Here is a 20,872-nt window from a genome sequence, read left to right on the forward strand (position 1 = left end):
ACAGAGCCTGTTCCTCTGGTCCCTCCCTTCCCAGCTTATTAGTGTGTTTTCTTTACTCCTTCTCTAGGTTAAGTAGCCTGTCTTCTCTGGGAGACTCTACACCTGAACGCATGTCCCCTTCCCACCACCGTCAGCCCTCTGACACCTCTGAAACAACAGGTAACTGCTTTGTTACATATCAGCACATAGACACAGGTATATGCCCCTATAGAGAAATCCTGTACACCCATATGTAAAACACCTGAACTTTATGTTGAGCACATAATATGTGTGTTGGGGTTTATGTTAGGAGTTTTGTGTCAGTTGTTGCTTTATAGCAACCTAGGAAGTGTGTTTTATATTCTTATTTTGCAGATAAGGAAACTGAAGCGTGGGAAAGTTAGGGAACTTTCCCATCCTCACACTTATTGGAGACAGAATTGAGACTTGAGACCAGTTCTGTTGGAACTCTAGAACCCATGCCCTGCCATCAGAGTGCTATTGCAATATGTACATATCTAGTAGAGACCGACAGCACAGACAGTCGGTAGCCACACCCCTTTGTCCTTTTCTTTCTCCTTTACTCAGTTTTCCTCCCTCCCTTTTCATTCTATGCATGAATATTATATGAATAAGAGGATTTCTCCTGGCATTTATCATTCCTTGGATTTGGCAAGGAAACAAGCCTGAGTTATCTTCTTGAGTTTTCCAGCTCTAATATCAGTCAGCTTTGGTGTCCCATTTGCTCTGTTCACTGGGTATAACAATGTAAAATTTCCAGTCAACCCACAGGGCTATTTATCTTTAATACTAGATTTGAGGAACACTAATGGACTTAGACCTACCCTTTCTTCAATCAATATCATTCATACAGGCCTAAAGAGACAGCCGTTTCAGCACCTTAGGAAAGGGTCACTTCTCATATGGAATACAAAGTCGCTTACAGGTTTTTACCAGTCACCGAGGATGGAATATATTACAGCGGTGTATGTGGACAGGGTGAATCTGGGGAACTGGATTCGTCTGGGAAAGCTACTTTAAAAGAAATTTTTTTAAGTGACTTGGATACACTGACTTTCAGTGTGACTGCCTGCCCAAATTCCTTTTCTCTACCCCAACAGGTCTTGTTCAACGCTGTGTCATTATCCAAAAGGACCAGCATGGCTTTGGCTTCACAGTTAGTGGGGATCGAATCGTGTTGGTGCAGTCTGTGCGCCCTGGTGAGTGCTGTGACCCTTCTGTCAGCAATGGACAGTTCTCAGAAGGTGGGGTGTGTGTGTGTATGCAGTAGTGCTGTGTGACTTGGAGACTGCTTGAATGGGGGAATCCCTAAGCGAATGGTGAATAAATTATTCTAGAACTAGCCCCCTATAGACACATGGGAAAGTCTCTACCACACTGAGCCAGTAGGCAGAATTTCCCTCAGTTGTGCCCAGCAGCTTGATTTTTAATTGATTCCAGATATAGTCAGGATCAGCCGTCGCCGTCACAGAGACCAAGTGGCATGGCGGCACACACTTTTAATTTCAGCACTCAGGAAGCAGGAAGTGATATCTTTTATGTGTTTAAGGTCAACCTGATCTACATACTGAGTTCCAGCTAACCAAGTTCCAACTAGCTAGTGAGTCCCTGTTTTAAGAAAGAAAACAAAAAAGAGAAACCGCCAGGCATTTTGGCGCACACCTTTAATCCCAGCACTTGGGAAGTAGGAGCAGGCCAATCTCAAGTTGAGGGCAGCCTGGTTTACAAAGTGAGCTCCAGGACACCCAGGGCTACACAGAGAAACCCTGTTTTGAAAAGCCAAAATAATAATAAATAATGATATGAAAACCTGCCCACAGAGGCCAGAAGAGAGCATGGGATTCCCTGAAACTGGAGTTACAGGTGGTTGTATGTGGTTGTGGACACCAGTCCAGGTCTTCTGCAAAAGCAGCAAGTGCTATTAACCACTGAGACATCTCTCCAGCCCTAAATAGTTCACTTTAGATAAAGGGAGTCTTAATTCCTGAATTGAAAAGTTATAATGGAGGGTTGACTATATATACCAGAAGCATCTAGATGTACTATATGAGGAGTTTAACAGATAAATACAACTTCGAAGATTTAATGACCATCTTGGGGCAAATTTACAAAATATAATATTTATACTTCTCATAAATTTGATTTGTTGTGTGTTCTTGTGCTTTTTGGGTATAAATTAAGGCTAAGAATAGAAGCTACTCACAACTATATAGTGAGCAAAACCTCTGCGCCCTCCAGTTGAAAAGGTCAATAGCATGTTCTTCTGAGCATCTCTCTTGATCAGCCAGCATCAGAAGGCCTTAGCGGTCTGTTTCAAGATGGTCTATCTCAATTGAAGAAACTATCAATGGGTTTAAAAAGTTTTTAGTAGAATGTCATATTATTATCTCTAATAATAAGAAACTAGAGAATACCTTTTGAACTTCTCAAGACTTAAATGTCACCAGTTTGAAACCTCTTGTTTTAATCCATTTCTCCAGTTCTTCTTAATATTACTTTCCTACTTTTTTACTACAGTCAGTTTACCTTTCCCGTGATATCAGATGGCTCTGTCTGACCTTAACACATCACCTGGTGGTGAGAGCTGGGTGGCGAGCAGAGCAGCAGCTGTGACTTTAGGAAGTGCACTCTAGGTTAAAAGCCATCATGTTGCTCGAGCAAAATTGGATGTCCACCCAGGATTTGAAGTTCTGATACAAAATTTCAGAGCAAATAATCTAAGACGGATTTTGGTGTGGATCTGGTGGCTTTTGGGGTGGTTATAGGACTCTGCTGACTGGCTCTTCTCCCTTCAGGAGGTGCAGCCATGAAAGCTGGTGTGAAAGAGGGTGACCGGATCATTAAAGTGAGTAAGCTTTCTCTCTCCTCCATCTTACAGTGGTGGCAGGTTCAGGAGCTGCCTAGTGCGGTGGCCTGTGTTGTTCTTCATCTCAGGACTAGCTCTGGCAGCTACTGAACCAGGGTACTGCCATAGCAGGAGAGGGACGAACATAGCTGGCTTCTGCGTTTTAGGCTCTTCAAGTTCATTGACCTTGAAGCATTCTGGAATAGGTTTTATCTATCCTTATTTCATAAATAACAGAAAATACGGTTAAGAAGAGCCAGCTGTGGCCCTCGGGTTCTTACTTCAGTCTGACCTCCACACAGTGCTGACATGAGAGGATCTTCTGGATGTAGGAGTCCTGACTACATTAAAGAGATCCTAACTACAGAGACTTCTCCTCCAGGAAGGAAGAAGCCCATAGGGCCAATAGATACACACAGGTATAACTGAAAAAAATCTATGGTTGGAGACATGGATTTTATCCCTGAAAACTTAGAAGCCAGTTTGGAACTGACAATGTAAACTTGAGTAAACAAGTAACCAGAGGTAACTAGAAAGCACTGGGAAATGGCTTCCTAAAGTAATAGCATTTTAGACTTGGAAAAAGGTTTTCACCATTACTCAATGTTATTTGTCCCTCCAACAGGTGAACGGCACCATGGTGACCAATAGCTCACACCTGGAGGTGGTGAAACTTATCAAATGTGAGTTGGTTAGGGCATAACAACTAAAGAAAATAGACTTGGTGGACTCTGGGGCAGTTTGACAAGTTTACTGATCTGCTAAGAGGCATCATTTATAGGTAGATATTGAGGCAGCTGAAATCACATCTTTAGTCTTAACATAAGCAATCAACTTAAACTGCTGCAAAACCCTAGTATGATGTCAAATAGCGACAATAGAGAACTTCATTTTTAGCACACCATCTTTGCCATCTCTCCTGACCATATCCTAAGACCACATTTCATTTACATGTCATTCTGTTCCATTCACCTTCTTCCTTATTAGCTCTCTATGGAGGCAGAAAAGGGCAAAAACACTTTAGCCGGGAATACATAACAAGTGAGTCTATACATATAATCCAATAGAAGCACAGTACTGAGGAAGTAAATAAAGAATGTGGGAGTGTCGGGAGAGTGGAAGGCTGGAGGTTGAGTGCCTGTTGTGTACCAGGCACGAGTGTGCTGGACTTTACATTGGTTCAGAATTTAGTGAGATTAAGAAGTAAACTGGGCATGGTAGTGCACCCACACAATCCCAGCATCTAAACTGAGGCAGGAGGATTTAAGGCCATTCTTGGCTACAGTGAAAGACTAACTTGAACCAGGCAGTGATGCCCTTAGTCCCAGAACTTGGGAAGCAGAGGCAGGTGGATCTCTGAGTTCAAGGTCAGCCTGGCCTACAAAGCTAGTTCCAGGACAACCAGAGCAATATAAAAAAATCCTGTCAAGGGGGGGAAAACCCGGGGGGGAGGGCACAGAGAGAAAGAAACACTACTGTGAAAAAACAAAAGGGCGGGGTGGGGGAGGTGGCCTTAGGGAGTACTCCCTGGGAGTGCTCCCTGAGATTGTGTATGGGTGGAATTGGGGTGGGGGTGAGGTGGCCTTAGGGAGTGCTCCCTGAGATTGTGTATGGGTGTAATTGGGGTGGGGGGAGGTGGCCTTAGGGAGTGCTCCCTGAGATTGTGTATGGGTGTAATTGGGGTAGGGGGAGGTGGCCTTAGGGAGTGCTCCCTGGGAGTGCTCCCTGAGATTGTGTATGGGTGGAATTTTGGTTGTGGTTTCGGTGTGAGGGATTGAGAACTTGGTTGATGCAGAGCAGGAGGACAGAAATTAGAAAATGGCTAGAACTTTTTTAAAAAAAGAAGATTTTAATCTATAGGATTGTGAGGCTTAATGAAAGTAACTACTCTTCTTGAGAATGGTGGTATTCAAACAAGCCTCTTTTTTCTTCCCTCTAGCTGGCGCTTTTGTTGCACTCACCCTCTTGGGCTCTTCTCCTTCCTCCATTGGCGTCTCTGGGCTTCAGCAGAACCCACCTCTGGCAGGAATACCCAGAGTTAACCCCGTGATTCCTCCACCACCTCCTCCTCCACCCTTGCCACCCCCACAACACATTACAGGACCCAAGCCTCTGCAGGTAATAGTTTTACTGGCACCTACAGATCACTCTAAGTCCTAGAGTTTAGGGACTCTTTGAAGATCTCCCTCATTGGAACTTAAATTGAATGGATTTGTGGTAAGCAGAAATAGGCCAAAGAGACATGTAAATACCACCAAAAAGTTAAATAAAAATGAAGTCTGCATAAAAGGATGTTCATGCTTTAGTGTCTTACTCCTCTGTGAATGAAGATGAGGCTTTATAGATGGCATCCTCACTGTGTTCCTCACTGTGTGAAGAATCTCACAGGGGACCTACCTGGGCCCCAGGTATGGACAGAAGTATCCCATGGAGATTGTTGCCAGTTGGTGTTGGGAGGGTGTGCTTGAAAATCAAAGAGGAAGAGATTGGCTTCAGAGCAAAGGGGCACCTGGCAGAGTGAAATATGGAAGACAGTCAATAGAAGAAAAATTTAGAAAGAACCCAAAAAAGGTAGAAAAGAGCCTTCAAGAGTAGAAGAGCCTGTGTGAAGACTTGAAAAAGGACAAGATGCAGATATGTGTAAAGAACAGGATTCTAGGTTGAATAGAAGTTGAACTAGTTCTTTGGAGAAGTTAGAAAACAATTCAGTATTAAGGCTAATTACAGCTAGGGTATTTAAGTTCAGTAATAAGGTAAAACAAAAAAAAAAAGATTTTATGTTTATTGCATTCCCGCAAGGTATTGAATTATCCAGAATGTACTCATGAAATCAGGCTTTACTCTCAACACCTTTCTTCACTCGGGAATGAGCAAGTATAAGAGAGTTAAGCTATTGAGCTAGTCCCCAGGTCTCACTACTATTATATTTCCATTCCTAGGATCCTGAAGTTCAAAAGCATGCCACTCAAATCCTCAGGAATATGCTGAGACAGGAAGAGAAAGAGTTACAGGTGAGATCACCGTTAAAGATAGATGGGTCTTTACTTTCATGCAGTAATTAATCCCTATGACAGCAATCTGCCAGCGTGTTCAACTTTAGTTTTTTATTTTTTGCGGCTTAATTTTGTAAACCATATCCAATTATAGTAAAACATCAGGGCCTGTGGGTATATAGCCCAGTGGTAGAGGCCCTAGGTTCAATCCCCAGCAAATAGAAAAGTACTGTCTTGAGACCATTAAAGGATTGTGTTGACTGATTTTTCTGTCCTGCCCGATTCCCACAGTCATTAAGTCCCAAAGAAATCACACAGAGGTCTACATTAATCATAAACTGATTGGCCCATTATCTCAGGCTTCTTATAAACTCTTATAACTTACATTAGCCCATTGTTCTTATCTGTGTTAGCCACATGGGTCAGTACCTTTTTCTTCAGTGTAGTCACATCTTGCTTCTTCCTTGTCTGGACAGGACTGCAGAGGGAGCTTCCCTCTTCCCAGAATTCTCCTGTTCTCATTGACCCGCCTCTACTTCCTGTTTGGTTGTCCTGCCTATGCTTCCTGCCTGGCTACTGGCCAATCAGCATTTATTTAAAATATAATTGACAGAATATAGATGATTGTCCCACACCAGGATTGCCTTTGGCCAACAAAATTAGTTAAAGCAGACCAGTGACCAGTGAGTGAGTAGGATAGCAGAATCCTATGGCTAATACATTAAGATGTTGAATATGTAAACTAAATATAAATAAATAAGAAAACAGCTAAAATGAGGAACTAGTAGAACTGAAGAAAATTGAAGTTCATTGGAATTCCTTTTTTTTTTTTAATTTTTGAGGCAAGGTTTCTCTGTAGCTTTGGAGCTTGTGCTGGAACTAGCTCTTGTAGACCAGGCTAGCCTCGAACTCAGATCCTCCTGCCTCTACCTCCCGAGTGCTGGGATTAAAGGCGTACCCTACCGCCTCCCAGCTGGAATTATTCTTAAGAGGATTCCAAAGAAGAGAAAAGTAAGCATGGGAGGTAGGGATGAGCAGATGAATACTGGGTTAGACTGATGAAAAGAAGATGAAGAGAGATACCAGTCTAGGAAATGATAGGCACAGAGACCAAGAAGATTAATTTGGCTGGAATAGGCCAGTCTGTAAGTATTTACTACATATAAAACATTGTTTTAGTTTCTGTGGTATATAAAATGGAGATGAGTTGGTTCCTACCTTGAGTGTGCTTAAAATCTAATGGAAATTTCAAATTCTAGTAAGAGGGAAGTCACAAGAACAAAGAGTTTATATAAAATTTAAAAGGAAAAACAATCACAATGCGTGTAAAGCTTCACAGTAGAAATGGTTGTTTGCGTTTGAGTTTGAAGAGTGGAACTTTAAACAGGCAAAAGAGGTAGAGGGTAGCCAGGCCATACCTTTAATTTCAACGATTGGGAGGGAGAAGTAAATGGATCTCTGTGAATCTTAAACCAGCCTGGTCTACATAGATGTTTTCAGGTCAACCACAGCTACAGAAAAAGACCCTGACTCAAAAATTAAAAAATAAAAAAAAAATTGGGGGCATTGCTAGTGAGGAAACAGGGAACAGTAAGCTCAAGGCATGGAGTTGTGAAGACAGATCTTAACAAGTATTGTGTTCTTGTGGTGTGCTAAGACTTCTGTTAGAGCAATCAGTGGAGTAGCCTTCAAGGTACACGTACGAATGGTGAATAACTAAGAAATGTACCTACTGTTTAAGGAGTTTCTGCAATACCATAGGACATGATGAACTAAATGAAGAATATTGCATTATAAATTGTGATGTGTGTATTCACATTGGTTTTACTAAGACATTGTTTACAGTATAAAACTAGACATTTAGATCAATGGACTAGAACTCAGAGCTCTGATATAATGATTACAAAATGGCCAGCTCATTTTTAACAAAGGGTACTAAGACCGTTCAATAGTGTTTGTATCTTCAACAAATGGTACTAGATAACTTCATATCTATAAACAAAGAATTAATCTGTATCCTTATCTCGCATAATTAACAAAATTAATTAAAAATGGATTAATAAAGCCAACAACCAAATGTATAAAACTCAAGAGAGATGAGAAAGGGGGACTTGGTCTGGACTGAACACTGCAGATATTGTTCTTGTTATCCCTCGGGACCGTGTCTACACAGCATTTAAATTATGTTAGATATAAGTAATGAGGAAAGAAAAATATTAAACTTTTAGAAGGAAACATATGAATCTTCATAACCTTGAATTAACCAATGGATTGTTTATGGTACTAAAAGTACAAGCATTCCCCCAAAGAGATAATTGGATATCATCAAAATTAAAACATCTGTGTATAAAGAAATATGTAAAAAATAAAAGGGCAGCTCACAGAATAGAAGACATATTTCACAATCATATATCTATTAAGGGTCTTATTACCAGAATATGTAAAGAACTCTTTCACCTCAAGAATTAAAAAAAAAGAATAAAAAAGCAAATAACAGGACTAGAGAGATGGTTCAACTATTAAGAGCACTGGCTGCTCTTCCAGAGGACCCAGGTTCAGTTCACAGCACCCATATGGCAGCTCACAATTGTCTGTAACTCCAGGTCCAGGGGATACAATGCTCCCTTCTGACCTTAGTGGGCCCTGCATGCATGTGGTACTCAGACATACATGCAGGCACAATACCCATATTCATAATAAAATAATTTTTTAAAAAGGACAACACAACTAAAATTTTGTCAAGGGCCATGATGTTTTTAAGTGGTAAGAGCACTTGCCTAGACCCTGGATTCCATTCCTACTCATTGCTAGACACAAGCAAACAACAACCAAACTTAATAAAAACAAAAACAACAACAACCAAAAAAAATTAGGTAGGAAACTGACTAATTCAAAATGTTATTTGATTTTTTTGATATTTACCTAGTTTTTTTTTTTTTTTTTTACGTGTCCTTATTATTTTTAAGAGTGTGTGTGTGTGCAGGTCCCTCAAAGTCCAGAAGAGGATGGCAGATGCTCTGGGAGAGTAACAAATGATCTTAGTTTCAGAAACCTCTTTCCAGCCCCATAAGCTTTGTTCTTATACTAAATAAAATTAGCAAAAGATTTGAACAGTTCTCTAAAGAAAGCACAAGCCAGACATTGTCACATATGCCTGGAAATCTGAGGCAGAAGGATTGCAATTTGGAGACCAGCCTAGGTTATGTAGTGAAAAACAACCTTAAAATTAACAGTTAAAGAACTACAAATGGCCAATAAGCATATGAAAAGATGAGGAACTGCTTCTCAAAATGACAAGATACTGGGATTTTTATAACCAAAATAGTAAAATATCGTTTGTGGTAAAGGTTGTAGACAAACCTGAGAAATACTTGTTTATGTTTTGTCTACAAGTTCACTATCCTAATCTATTTGCATCACCAATGGTGGGAATATAAAATAATACAGTCCCAGGAAAACATTAGGTGGTTCTTCCCATTGGTGAACACAGATGTAACCCACTCCTAGATAAATGCCAAGAAGAATTAAAATACATATTCCACAAATGAGCATTCATGACAACTCTCTCTGTAATAGCCCAAAGGAAACAACGTAGAGTCTACCAACTGATAAGAAATGTGGTATATCTACAACACAGTGGATATTTAGCCTTAAAAAAAGAATGGAGTACTGATACATGCTGTGTGTATGTGTCATGGAAGAACCCTGACGGAGCACTAACTGAAAGAAGACAAAGGCGCACGAAATGTTGCGGTTCCATATATATGGAATGTCCAGAATAGGCAAATAGACTCGTGGTTACCAGAGTATGGAAAGTTGGGGAGGTAGGTTGACTGCTTACAAATACCAGCTTTCTTACTGAAGTCATGTTCTGAAATTTGATAGTGTATTTGCACAGTTGTGTAAATATACTAAAAACCTCTGTATTGTATACTTCATATAAGTTTAAGTTGTATGAGTTATATCTTAATGACAAACTTGAAAACAGTTTTTAGGTATTACTGATTTACGCAGTACCTATCGAAGTTTCCAGGAGGTGACACTTGAGTGAGGTTCAATCACTGTGACCAAAACACTGGAAAAACAGTGCAGGACAGTGGCTGGGAAGTGACTCGGGTCACTTAAATATCTTAGATTTCTCCTAAAGACTGTGGGAATTAATCAAAGATTTTCAAATCAATCTTCTTGAGAGAAGTGTGGTTTTGGAACTGGAGAGATGATTCTGCTGTTAAGGGTATTTAAGGGTTGTTCTTGCAGAGTATCCAAGTCCCGTTCCCAGCACCCACATTGGGCCACTCACAACTTGCCTATAACTGCATTTTCTAGGCATCAGATGCCTCTTCTGGCCTTTGTGGGTGCCTGCACATATATACACTGAGGCACATCCACACACACTAAGTAAAAAAAAATGTAAGTACATGTTAAGTGAATTGACATAAAAAAAACCTTGGTGGTGGCTACTGTAGTATATAGGAGATTGACGACGCTATGACAAGAACTAGAATTTAGAACAAAAAAGAAAGAACAGGAAAGAGACATCTCAGAAGTCACATTAGGGAAAGTTACTATCTGGTTAAGGAGAAAAAAAGAGTAAAGGATGGCTCTGAGTTGGGTGCCTGGGTGCCATGGGTGGAATCTACTAAGTCACAGGAGCAAGGCTTACAGGACAGAAATGAAGGTCAGCATTGAATGAGCCTGGGCGGCATTTAGGTAGACTATCCTGGGGAAACAGCTCTGGAGAGAGGAGATTAGGCTATCCTCAGCAACAGTGTGGTCATTGAAGCTGGGATCTGGCTGAAATCAACACACCAAATCAGAGAGGAGAATTCTAAAAATTGATTGAAGATCTGTGTGAATCTTTAGCAGTATACCAACCTCTAATATCCACATCGTTTGCTGCTCTTTCATCTTTTAAAAGGTAGCTGCTGAGGTGATGGGGAAAGGAAGAAAAAAAATGGACTGTGGCTTAAAAGACAGTGTGGGTTGATAGAAGTAATTTTATTGCAGGAGTTTGCTTTTAATTTAGGGAACTTAGATATCTTTAAAGGGTAGGACACAGGGAAGGAACCACTTGAAAAAGATTTTAAAGCTGTCTGAACAATGTCTTAAACGCTTAAAATTATCAGTGGTTCAGAATGGTAAAGAATTTGACTTCTCTTATGAATCAGGAGAAGAGATAATACAGATCTTTTGAAATGGAGTAATGTTGGAAAAAGTTCTTTTCAGATAATATTATCTGCTGAGACAGGGAATGTTTGGGGTTTGATAGACATGGAAAAGATAAGTCTAAAATGTAAGGAATTTTAACAAGGTTAGCAGGTAGCCCAAAGCTTCAGGTGAAGTCAGTTCATGTGTAAACATAATATCTTTATTTGTTAAGGTTTGCTGCTGATTGCTTTTGTACAAAAGCATTAAATACCTGCTACGTATTACAGCATACAACTGCCACAGCCACTCTGGCAAGCATGTCACAGTCTTACTCAGATATTAGGGTCATCTCATGATGCAAATACTGTCATCTCCATTCCTGGCAGATGTATTCAAGCTTGTCCATGACTACCCAGCTAGTACATAGAGGACCAAGATGTAATGCCAGTCTCCTCGGCCCTGTGCTCTCACTCTGCTGCGTGCTGAAAATACATGCCTGCTCTTCAGACACCTCTAATGAAGCAGGGTTCTGGCTTCTCTAAATGTTGATGGAGCAGCGAGGCTGCATCCCGCCACCTGGCTAGCTTTACACCCGAAATAACTACATGGAAACTGTATTCTTTTAAACACTGCCTGGCACATTAGTTTCAGCCTCTTATTGGATAATTAACCCATATTTAGTAATCCGTGTATCACCACGAGGTGGTTGCTTACCAGGAGAGATCTTAACCTGCGTCCATCTAGGAGAGGCACAGCGACTATCTGAGCCATCTACCTCACTTCCTTCTTCCTGTTCTGTCTACTCCACCCACCTAAGGGCTGGCCTATTAAATGGGCCAAGGCAGTTTCTTTATTAACGAATGAAATCAACACAAACAGAAGACTCTCCTACCTCATTCCTTCCCCCTGTTGCTGTTTTAAACAAAAAAGAAAGGCTTTCAACTTTAACATAGCAAAATATATAACAACACAGTTATCAAGCAGAATTACAGTTAGCAGTTACAATATTTAGATTTCATTTATCTTTGATCCATAACTAAGGAAAGCTATAAACTATCTATTTATTCTTCAACTCAATCAAAGACCTCCAGAAGGATAACTACTACCTAAGGAAACAAGAAATATGCAACTTAAAACTCTAGAAAAGACAGAGGACAACTCGCTGCCTGGACAGTCACCCAAGTTCCTCTGTACCTGTTGGGGCATCCATCTTCCGGGCTTCAGGCCCATCGTATCCAGCAGACATTTCATGAAGAAGAAATTCCAAAGACAGTTCAGTCACTTTCTGCTGTGTCCTGCAGAACGTCTCGCAGACTCTTCATGAATCAGAATCCCGAAAGACCATCTCACCCTTTAGGCAAGTTCAGCATCCTCTCTCGCGGTTCTTTGTGTCCAGTTTTATGCAACAGTCCAGGCCAAGAGCAGTTTCTTGCCCAAATGGCTATCCAACTCCATAAGGAGCCTCTTTGATGCCCATCGTCCCTCTTGAAGTAGATTGGATGCTTGCCAGGAAAACAGACGTGTTCTCATTGTCATGATGAAAGCCCTAAGTTATTAAAACATTCTTAACTGCCATGTTCTGTAGGCCTTTTGAAAGATATGAAGAATGCCTATTACCTGAAATAGATCTCTATATATCTAGAAAATCTAACTTACATGACTACAAGCTTGACTATTATTGATGATTATCCATTAACAACCTATATTCCTAATTATACATTACATTTTAAAATGAACTACACAATTACAATAGCTTAATCAAGATCAGAAATACATATACATATAACAAAATTGACCTTAAAATCCATACCAATGCAAATTATTTATATCTATATCATATCCCCCTTTAAATGTAAAGAACATTTATAAACAATATTTGGGAATATGGGCGCAGTTATTTCTCTCCAAACTGTTTCCATGCTGAATGGGGGCGCTGTTAATTAGATCTTACATGGTGTAACCTGTGTGCAGGTTCATCTCAGTCGGCAGTTGAGTGAAGTAATTTTTTGAGGGTGTTCACAGCAACCTTTCAGGAGGACGTGGTCTATCATACCATATTGGGATAGAAGCAATTCTTTTGTGAAAACAAAAGAAGACCCTCTCCAAAGCGTCATATCCTTAGATCCAAATTCTGAAGTCAAGATACCTTTAGAACATATTTGTTGGTTTAGTTTGGCAGCCCATACAATGAAATGTCTCTCTGTACTTAGTTCTTTCATAGTCAAAAAATTCAAAGAAAACACAATAATACACAGAATCCAGACTCTCTGAGAGTTTTCCATTTTTACGTGGCTTATATTTCTTTATTTCTTTTAATCTATAACTATCTGTGCTCTGTCTCTTTAAAGACTTTGCCCTTTTTTTAAGGCATTAACTTTATTTTCTATATTTTTTCTTCTCTCTCCCAAGCCTACGTATACTCATCCAACACTGTGACCCATTTAAAGGTCTTTTATGTGTGAATCCGTCCTATTGTGAATCTGTAATTCTTTACTGTCCAGGAGCACTTCTTAAAATGCTAAGCACTTCTTAAAATCTCATGTCACACCATGTAGAGGTAATACGGTACCGCCTGTGTTCTGCCCAGTCTAAACCTTAACTGTGCTGTTATTATGGTAATTAACGATAGTTCCTGCCTGAGGTCAGCACAGTTCAGCCTGGCGGAGGGGAACCGGGAGCTGCTTGTGACTGAAACAGTAGCGCCTCTGAGCTGCAGAGCAGCAGGCTGCTCTGGATGTTGGCTCCACCTCTCTCCAATTTCAAAATGGAGGACATATCATTTTGTGCTAGCTCTGGGGCCGCCAGGTCCATCACGTTGGGCACCACTCTGTAGATGGAACGGCGGGGCTGCGTCCGGCCACCCAGCTAGCTTTACACCCAAAATAATTACACGGAAACTGTATTCTTTTAAACACTGCCTGGCCCATTAGTTTCAGCCTCTTATTGGCTAACTAACCCATATTTAGTAATCCGTGTAACACCACCTAAATAAGCTTTTCCTCCCCTCATTTGACATTTTCATGTTGTTGTCTTTAACATTTTCTGTGTCGTGATCTGGTTAGTAACTTCAGTACTTCACTCTTGAGTGCAAGTTCAGGAAGAGCTCATGTACAATGTGGGACCTCATCCAGCCCTTAGAAATAGGTCAGTATAAGGAAGAGCTTTTGGGGTTTTTTTGGTTTGATGTTTTTTCCTTTCTTTCATATATTCTATTTCTCATCAATCACCCCTTTTTTTCTGATCTTAAATGATGCTGAAATAGAAGGCATCTACTAGCAGACAGAAATCTTCTCTTCTTTGTTTTGTGATAGCTATCTGTTCTTACTGCTGGTAAATCATCTATCCTCTACTAACCAGTCCTCTACCTTTTCCCTCCTTCTCCTTCTCCTCTTCTCTTTCTCCTTGCCCCTCCCTAGCGTATCTATGAGGTGTATAGTCGGAATCCTGACAGCCTGCTAGAAGAGCAAATCGAAGGTGCCCGGCGGCGAGTCACTCAGTTACAGCTGAAGATCCAGCAGGAGACTGGTGGCTTAGTGGTGAGTGAGTGATAGTAGGCGCTGCTCCAGGACCAGCACCATGCAGAGGGACTAGTGTAGAAGGAGGAAAGCAAGGCCGAAAACCTCTTGAGCATGGCAAGAGTAGCACCAAAGAAGGTGCACTATTGCGGTACCTACTGGTGATATCATAGAGAGAAAAGCCTGTTTTATGTCCTCCTACTGAAAAGAAGAAATAGAAATAAATTAGTCTGCTTTAATCTGCTAATTACTCTTCCCTTCTGAAAAGTTTCCTCAAGGCATGTATGTTCCTACTCTGGCATTACTCAGCGTCATCCAGTAGCTTTTTCTTTAAGAATCTCCTCAAGGGTACACAAGTGCTTTCCAAGGCAGCCTCAGTTAAGGATCCCAGTCAGTTGAAAAGAATCTAAAGCCACACAGGAGAGGAGGTTGTTTATCTTTTCTTCTCATCAGGGACTTTACTATTACTGTCTTGCTTATATGCTTCAGGCCTCAGTTCTTTGGGTAAGTAAGAACTAACCTTAGGAAATTATGGTACCCAAGAATAGTAGTTTCCCAAACCCATAGAAATAGTTTAAGGTGGAGCTGGAGAGATGGATCAGCAGTTAAAATACTAACTGTTCTTCCAGGGGATTCCAATCCCTCCTCTGGCCTTCATGAGTACTACAACATACATGGTACACATGCATAAATGCATGCAAATATTCATACACAAAATAAAAATAAATATTTTTAAAATATTTTTAATTTGTTTAAGACATTTGTCTTTCTTTTTAAACTGTTCTGTCCAGAAGTTGCTAAAAACATAGGAAACTAAACTTTAAAAATCTACTTTTCTAAAGGGACTAGATTATGGACATAGACCAGCTAGTTTTGATTACCAGGTATAGTTCCCCTCAGCTTTCAGACTCATGGCCAAGTAACTTAACCACTAAGAGCCTCTCTCTTCATCTTCTTATTTATAGAAGGACAGAACAGAATGTACCTGGTAAGGTATTGCCAGGACTAAAGCATACCACTAGCACCTTGTATAAATATGTGTGTGTGCCTGCTGCCATTGTTGGTGTCTGTGTGACATGAATTTTGATTGAGACTCTGAGCAGAGAATTGTGACATTTGGGCGCTAGCCCTGGTTTTCTTCATTTAGAATGTACTTTAGAAAGATTAGTAAACATCTGAGCTTCTTTCTGTCTCCTTATTTATAACATGGGAATAACCTGTTCTGCCTGGAGTTGCTGAAAGATTGAATGCAGTTAAGGAAAGTGCTTTTTGCACAGTTCTGCAGTGGCTGGGGCACAGAGCATCATGCCAGTGCCAGTACTCCCATAGACCCAGATGTTTTTAATGCGCCTATTTATTTATTTATTTATTTATTTTTATTTCATGTGCTCTGGTGTTTGCCATGGGTGTCTGGTTCATAGAGCTGAAGTTACAGACAGCTGTGAGCTGTCATGTGGTTGCTGGGAATTGAACCTATTCCTCTGGAAGAGCAGTCAGTGCTCTCAACCACTGAGGCATCTCTCCAGCCCCAACATATATGTTTAACATCTTTCCTCATAGCAGGCTTGGGATTTTTTATTCCTTAATGGTTAGAAAATCTTTTCCTGTATCCAACCTGAATAAGGCAATAAATGCTTCACTCTTCCAAGGTGAAGAGTGAAGGGAGAGCTTTGTTAATTTTTACAATAATGATTAAACTACTTTTCTACCATTAGGGGTCACCACCTTCTCAGACTGCACATATGAAGCTGGGCATTTCCCATCTCTTCAAGCTGTGCATTTCCTAGGCAGTAAAGCAAAAGTAGCCACTTGCTATAAAAGCAAACATGGCTCTGATTGGTAGAAGGAAACAGGAGTAGGAGAGGCTCAAAGAAATTTTCCACTGTCTGGTCTTCTCTCTTTTAGGACATACTTCCACTCTATAGTGACACCAGCCAGAGAACATCTGAAGGTAAATCCCCATCGTCCTCTGGGTCTATATGAGCTTTCTTCTATGTTGGTCTCTCCCCATGGAACAGATTCCAGAATAATAAAGAAAAAGTGATATTAATACACAGGACAGTTGGGTGTATAGAAGTAAACGATGACTGAGTAAGAAATGGGAGCTACTGGGTTGACAGGTCCAAACAGCTTGCTTGACAACATGTGGCACTTAGGAGCTTAACAGATTTTTGTGAAGAGGGGTGGTGACCAAAAGAGAGTTAGGAATGAGCTGCAGACTAAAAGTAGCGGTAAGAACTAGAGTAGAGTCTTATTTTAGGTGGTGGCATGTTCTGTGCCCAGATGCAGATATGGGGAGAGGAAAAGCCCAGTATTCCAGGAGAACCTGGAGGTCACAGTATGAAAGAATTGAAGGACAGCTGGCAAAAGAAGGGAAGATGGCAGCTTCCACTTTCTTCCCAGTGCCCAAAATCAAGGCTATTCTTCACTCGAGGCCTGAGATCTTTTCTAAAACTGGTTTCTTCTCAGGCCGCCTCTCTCTGGACTCCCAGGAGGCAGACAGTGGCTTGGACTCTGGGACAGAACGCTTTCCCTCTGTCAGTGAGGTGAGTGCCAGCAGGTACATTTAAAGTGTATGCATTCAGTTTCCCACCCCTGGGCACTAGATGTCTCTGCTACTTACTGGCCACTGAAAGTCCTGGCCCATCACCTGGATACCTCTTCCACAATTCTAGCTCTAGGGACCTAGTCACTGTGTCTGGTTCCGAGTGGCTTTGACATGCATCCTCATGCTGGATTATCACATCTGGCATGTATTTTATCGCAGTTGATTGGCTCTGTTGTGGTATAAAGTGTAGGGTAAAAAGGTGGGCAGTGTTATCACTGTAGCTCATCTATGAGAGCAAGTTAATGAGCGCCACCGAGTCAAATGTGATACTCACTTTCTTTGCTGCACATCTTTTCCTACTTTAGTCATAAATCTTCAGATTTTCTTATCTCAAAGGTTATCCCTTTTCTAGTTGCTCTCAGTTGGCATATAAGATTATGAATATAAAAATAAGAAAGAATAGAATGAGTAGAAGAATGATAACAATAGTAAAATATCTATTTAGCCAGACTCATTAAACATGGAAATAAGTGTTAAAAAATATACTAAAATTGTAATATAAGTAACCTTTGGAATTCCCTTTTCTCACTGCTGATAACTGACTATTGGTGAGAGGGTGATGGATATCTGTAAAAGAATAGGTATCTTGGAAAGTAACCAGAAAGTGGTGGGATGCAGGTAACCTATAGTTTGCATACAAGAGAGGTAATATACCTGGCAATGAAGTATGTGAACTGTGACTGAGACTTCCTGACTGAATAGATACACAAGCTCTTTGGCTTTCAATAAGTCTCATGGTTCTCAGAGAGCTGTTAGGAAGAAGAGTGTATAAACAAGAACGCTGTGAGTGTCAGTAGTTATCATTATAGAGTTGTCTGAATGAGATTCCTTATCATAGAATTCTCTTCCTCTAGTCATTGATGAATCGGAACTCAGTACTGTCAGATCCTGGACTAGACAGCCCTCAGACTTCTCCTGTAATCCTGGCCAGAGTAGCCCAGCACCACAGACGACAGAGTTTGGATGCACCAGTGCTCCCACCCAGTGACCAGGTGAGAAAGATGGGAACAACCCCAGTTTGTCTTTCTCCTTTCACACCTAGAACAGAGAAAGCCTGTCTCAATTTGGGGGGGGGGGAGGGTGGTGGAAATTAATTGTATAATGGGAGGTTTATTCAAAATTTTTGTTTATTTTTGTGTATGAGTGTTTTGCCTGGGTATATGTCTTTACCACATACATACTCGGAGGCCAGAAAAAAAGGCATCAAATCCCTTAGAACTAGAGTTACACAAACACATAAATAAAAATAAAATCTAATTGAAAAATGCCTAGAGTATATAAAAACTTTTTAAAAAGCAAGAGAAACTTTAAAAAAAAAAAAAACAGCAAGAAATCAAAAACCTAGTAAATAAGTGGGCTAATGAAGTGAAGAAATGGTTCTCAAAATATCAACTACAGCCAGGTGGTGGTTACACACACCTTTAATCTCAACTCTCTGGAGACAGAGGCAGGTGAATCTCTGTGAGTTCCAGGCCAATCTGATCTACAGAGCAAGTTCCAGAACAGGCTCCAAAGCTACAAAAAGAACCCTGTCTCAAAAAATAAAATAAAATTATATATGTTGACTACAGATGGTCAATAAACATGAAAAGATATTCAACTTTATTAACCACTAGGGAAATGTATATTTCTATATTGAGATCCATACAGAATGGCAATCATTAAGAAAATACATAACAGAGGTTGGTGAAGATGTAGATTAAAGGGAACCCTATATATTGCTGGTGGTAGTATAAACTAGTCCTAGCTACTGTAGAAGTCAATATGAGAATTTCTTAAAAACTAAAAATAGGTCTTCTGTGTGACCATTGAGTGACCCTATTTCTGAGGCAGTCTGAACAGAAATCTACTCACCCCAGATAGGGAACAGATAACAGACTAAAGTCTGGATACCAGCCTGGTGATGGTGGCACACCTTTAATCCCCAGCCCTTGGGCGGCAGAGACAGATGAATCTCTGTGAGTTCAGGGCCAGCCTGGTCTACAAGAGCTAGTTCCAAGACAGGCTCCAAAGCTACAGGGAACCCCTGTCTTGAACAAAACAAAAATAAATAAGGAAGGAAGGTAGGTAGGTAGTTAGGTATGGATACCACGAAAGTACAATTTGGTAAACTTGAGTTTTTATTGGTATTACTTATTGGAGTATGGGTAAAGTATTAGTTACAAGAACAGAAATATTCAAAGATCAAAAGCATCATCAAAAGCCCACCCTAGCATGAGTGACAAATCATGAACCTCGACTTGACAAATTGGAGAATGTCTCTTCCAGATAACTCAGTTGGTCTGAAGGTATTTCTCAGTAGTCCTTATTGCTTTGGTATGCTTGGGGAAGGAGTGGCCTCGTGCATTTGATCAGTCTCAGGGATTTCCTGAAGCTTTTGAATTGTTTACTTCCTGAGTCATAAGATCTCAGAGAAAATTTCTTTATAACAAATGACGATCTGTACCACTCTGGATTACAGACATTTGCATGTCCATATTTATAGCAACACAGTTCACAGTATCTGAGTTATGGAACCAGCCGTGATGTTCAGCAACAGAGGAATGAAGAAAATGTGATGTATATACACAATGGAGTTTTTCAACCATAATGAAGAACAAAGTCTTGCATTTGCATAAAAATGGATGCAACTGGAGCTAATCATAAGAATAAAGTCAAATTAAGAGAGACAAATAGCATACATTTTTGCTCGTCTGCTAATTTTTGGCTTTCTATAGATATATAAAATCATGTTTTGTGTCCATGACATGACTGTCCCTAGAGACAAAGGAGACCAACAGGAGGAAAACACTAGAAAGGGGAAATCATGGAGCAGTGGAATATGCTCAGAATCAATATATGATTGTACAAAAACAGACAGGGTTTTCTGTGTAGTTTGGAGCCTGTCCGGGAACTCAATCTGTAGACCATGCTGGCCTCGAACTCAAAGAAATCTGCCTGTCTCTACCTCCCAAATGCTGGGACTCAAGATGTGCATCACCACTGCCTAGCTAAAACTTTTTTTAAAATAGATTTATTTCTAAAAGAAATTCTCCCCAAACAAGCTAAAATCGAGTCTTTTTTATGCTTTTGCCAGAGATTCTTAGGGCATCTAGAGAACATGGGCCTCAAAGACTGGGTGTTACAAGATATTGGAGGGTCTTGGGGTATGTCTGAAAAGAACAAATACAGCTTCCCTGCCTAGGCTCTCAGGGCCTCCGTCTTCCAATTTATTCAATACTTTCAGGGTCTCTCAATCTTTCTGGGGTAGAGATAGGTGACTGTTCAAAAAACAGAAGATAAGTATTACGGAAAGCTCCTCGAGAAAGTGCATGAATAAAATTGGTAGTTCCAGAAACAAGTCTCTCTTGGAGAATCACTAAAAACGGCAGGAAATGTAGTCACTAGAAAAATGTTGATAATTTTCCCAGCATTTGAGTGGCAGAGGCAAGAGGATCTTGTGAGTTTGAGGCCAATCTGGTCTACATAGTGAGTTCCAGGGCAGCCAGATCTACATAGTGAGACCCTGTCTCAAATAAAATTAAATTAAATTAAATTTAAAAATTGGTAGCTCAGGGCTGGAGAGATGGCTCAGAGGTTAAGAGCACTGACTGCTCTTCTAGAGGTCCTGAGTTCAATTCCCAGCAACCACATGGTGGCTCACAACCATCTGTAATGAGATCTGGTGCTCTCTTCTGGCCTGCAAGCATACAGAGAAGGAATGTTGTATACATAATAAATAAATAAATCTTTAAAAAAAAATTGGTAGCTTAAGGAACCTTTA

General features: G+C 40.5%; 1 protein-coding gene across 1 annotated transcript in view; it reads left to right on the plus strand.

Annotated features, from left to right (window-relative positions):
- Arhgef11 (Rho guanine nucleotide exchange factor 11) overlaps positions 1 to 20,872 on the plus strand; it is a 135,681-nt gene that overhangs the window by 76,221 nt on the left and 38,588 nt on the right. The window contains 10 exon segments of the mRNA XM_038311601.1: positions 68 to 159; positions 1,101 to 1,199; positions 2,796 to 2,845; positions 3,471 to 3,528; positions 4,785 to 4,963; positions 5,785 to 5,856; positions 14,403 to 14,522; positions 16,407 to 16,452; positions 16,971 to 17,047; positions 17,964 to 18,101. Coding sequence (XP_038167529.1) covers positions 68 to 159; positions 1,101 to 1,199; positions 2,796 to 2,845; positions 3,471 to 3,528; positions 4,785 to 4,963; positions 5,785 to 5,856; positions 14,403 to 14,522; positions 16,407 to 16,452; positions 16,971 to 17,047; positions 17,964 to 18,101 — 931 coding nt within the window.

This window comes from Arvicola amphibius, chromosome 14, assembly GCF_903992535.2.
Source record: "Arvicola amphibius chromosome 14, mArvAmp1.2, whole genome shotgun sequence".
In the NCBI taxonomy this organism is placed as follows: Eukaryota; Metazoa; Chordata; class Mammalia; order Rodentia; family Cricetidae; genus Arvicola; species Arvicola amphibius.